General features: G+C 54.1%; 1 protein-coding gene across 1 annotated transcript in view; it reads right to left on the reverse strand.

Moving 5' to 3' along the window:
* Window positions 1-2,448, reverse strand: part of ASIC1 (acid sensing ion channel subunit 1) — a 28,151-nt gene extending 25,703 nt beyond the window's left edge. Inside the window, exons 1-2 of the mRNA XM_006168180.2 lie at window positions 2,098-2,448; window positions 1,297-1,521 (exon numbers count right to left, since the gene is read on the reverse strand). Coding sequence (XP_006168242.1) covers window positions 1,297-1,521; window positions 2,098-2,448 — 576 coding nt within the window. The remainder of the gene's footprint in view (window positions 1-1,296; window positions 1,522-2,097) is intronic.
* Between the last annotated feature and the right edge of the window lie 488 nt (window positions 2,449-2,936).

The raw sequence follows: 2,936 nt of genomic DNA on the forward strand, positions 1-2,936 counted from the left end.
AGGCTCCAACCTTCCACACAAAGAAATGCAGTTCACGCTCCCCTAATGCTAGCAGGAAGCAAGTGAGTTGGGGGAGAAAATGGGCAGGGAGAAAAGGAAGGATCTAAGCAGAGAGCAAGGGGCTCCTAGGAGAGACTGAGTTTTGAACGGGCAATGGCCAGAATTGGAAGTAGACACAATAGTTCCAGGGTCACCAATACTAATGAAAAGAGCACACTGCACTGGGTCTTAATGAGACCTGAGTTCTAATCCTGAATCTGTCACCAAGCAGCTGAATGAGCCTGGGCAAATCTTCTACCCTTTTGGGCCTCCGTTTGTCCATTTGTGGTACATTTGTAAAATAGTGATAACCTGGCTATTTCTCAAGGGGACTGAAGGAGAGGCTAAAAAGCGTTCTGAAGAGGGACAAGCATTGTCCTTTCATTGGTGTTACTATTCATACATGGCTCCGGGTCTTTCCGGCCTCTGTCCAGTTCTTAGCTGTTAGGAATCTCTGACTTTCCCAGGATCACCTAGCAGATCGATGTCAATATCAGTTCTCCTGCCCCTTCCGGAGGTGCTGGGATGTGGCATGAGTGTTTGTGGGGCATCTTCATTTTAAGAAGCAAGGGAAGGCCCCAGTTCAGCCTGATTATCTCTTCTTCCTCAGTCCCTGGCTCTGCAGCTCTTGCTCGCAAAGGAAGAACCCAACCAAACAGAGCGTGTGTGTATGGGGCAGGGTGCTGCTGGTAGAAAATGACCTATCTGGCTATTTAAGAGAAAGCTTTTTATGCCTTGTGGGCACTTCTTAAACTTTAATGTGTGCTCAAATCACTTGGGGCTCTTATTAAAAGGCAGATTCAAATTCCCATAGGTCTAGCAAGTAGGGTAGAAAAGTCTTACATTTCCTTCAAGCTCCCAGAGGACGCTCCCCATACTTCACTTGGAGTAGCAAGGCTGTAGCTTACTTACCACCACCCCAGCTCTGACCTCTGTGGCCTGAAGGCAAGATGGGTGTTGGTGGGGCCTTGCCAGGCTGCAAGTGTGTGTGCATATGTGAGTGTGTGTGTGTGTGTGTAATATGTACCATTGGCTTTCTTTCCTACCATCATGGATGTGAGGCTGAGGTTCAGGCCCTTATACAATGCAAATGTGTCTCTGTGCTGAAAAACGTCCCCTTCTGTCAGAAGCAAACCCCAAGTCACACGACTTCCTCTCCCAGAGTAGCAAGCACCATGAGAGGCTCCACAGGATCCTTGTCTCCTCCATCTCTGGGGGCTGGGCTGACCCATATCCCTTACTAGGGAACTCACTCACCACTTTGAAGTCTTCTGCACTGCAGACCTCCCCCCGGAAGTGGCAGGAGAGCAGCATGTCTCGAATGTCGTGCCCTGCTCGGTCATAGAACTCCCGCATGTTGAAGGGCTTGGGCTTGAAGCTGCGGAAGTTGGCTTTGTCTTGCAATATCTCCAGCTGCTTTTCGTCGGCCATCTGTGTATCCGGTATCTCATACCTGGAGCCCAGGGTGAGCAGCACATGGATCTATGTGACCACTGGTGTCCCATACCCAACTGGGGGGTTGGGGCAGCTTCCAGTCCTGGGAAACAGGCCTGGGCATAGCCAAGGAAGGAGAGGAGGGCCTTCCAGAGGACCTGCTATGTGGGGTCTGAGAAGACAGAAGGGTCTGTAGAGGCTATCCAAGGGCTGGGTGTCTCAGCACAGGGTGAGAGGAAACGTGGGTGAAGGTGGGCAGGCAGAGAGAGCTAGGCAGGAGCTTGTACTCTACTGTAATTTACAGTATAGCCACTACCTCCTTCCCATCCCCTAAGTAGCAGAAAGTCAAGACATAGTGTCGGGAGGGAAGGCAAAGCTCACTCCAGAGGGTGACAACATCTCATAGCTCAGGCCGGGTGGGGTGAAGTCATTTGGGATTATGTTAGGATCAGAGATTGGGTGCCCAGCAGTACCCCAACTCTTCTGGGGTGAGTGGCACTTGTTAGGGGGGTGGCTAGAGGGTAGAGTTGGCTGGGCTCTCTGCTGGGCTAGGGAGGCACGCATCCTGCCTGGCACTCGTGCTATGCCAGAAGCCGGGCTGAGGGGTGGGTCAGAGCTGCCCACAAAAGCCAGCAGCTCCCCGGCATGGTACAGGTCATTCTTGGAGACTTGGCTGAAGCGGAACTCGTTGAGGTTGCACAGCGTGATGGCAGGGAAGGTGAGCTGGGATGCGGCTACCTCGTCGAGCTTGGTGACGTGGTGGTAGTTGAAGTAGTACTGCACACGCTCGGTGCACACACACAGCAGCACAGCCAGCGAGCCCAGGAAGCACAGGGCCCACAGTGCCCGCTTCAGAGACAGCCGCTCGTACGAGAAGATGTGTGCCAGGCCGTGCAGTGTGGAGCTGCTGGCGAAGGCCTGGATGCTCACAGGCTGGACACCACCCACCTCCTCCTCCTCGGCCTTCAGTTCCATCCTTGCCGAGAGGATCCTGAGGGGGACAGTCTGTCATTGTCCTGGGATGAGAGTACACATGGGCCCCCTCCAAATGTGTCCATGTAGCATTCCCATCTCCAGAGGTCACGACTTCTGGGGCAGAAGACTCCCCTGGTGTGCAAGGGAAGTGAGGTGGCGGGCCAAGGAACACATCCCAGGACGTGGTTCCTCCAAATACAGAGGCTCAGGGGGTTGGGGTGGGCTCAGGCCAAGAGAATGCTCTCCCACGGAAGCTTCCCAGGCTCAGATACAGTCACTGGAGGGGTGAGGGAAGTCCTGATCTCCCACAGGGAGGCACAGGAGTTCCCTCCAGATGTGGGGTCACTCTGGGACAGGAATGTCCACCTCATCCTGGAGAGGAAACTCCCCCCAGAGAGGCTGAAGCAGGTGTCAGGAGCTCCTCTCCTGGCAAAGGTATCCCCAGGACTGAGCCCTTGCCCCAGGAAGGTGGGTGCATCCGGAAGGGG

The sequence above is a fragment of the Tupaia chinensis genome, unplaced genomic scaffold (assembly GCF_000334495.1).
Source record: "Tupaia chinensis unplaced genomic scaffold, TupChi_1.0 Scaffold145652_1, whole genome shotgun sequence".
NCBI classification, from domain to species: Eukaryota; Metazoa; Chordata; class Mammalia; order Scandentia; family Tupaiidae; genus Tupaia; species Tupaia belangeri.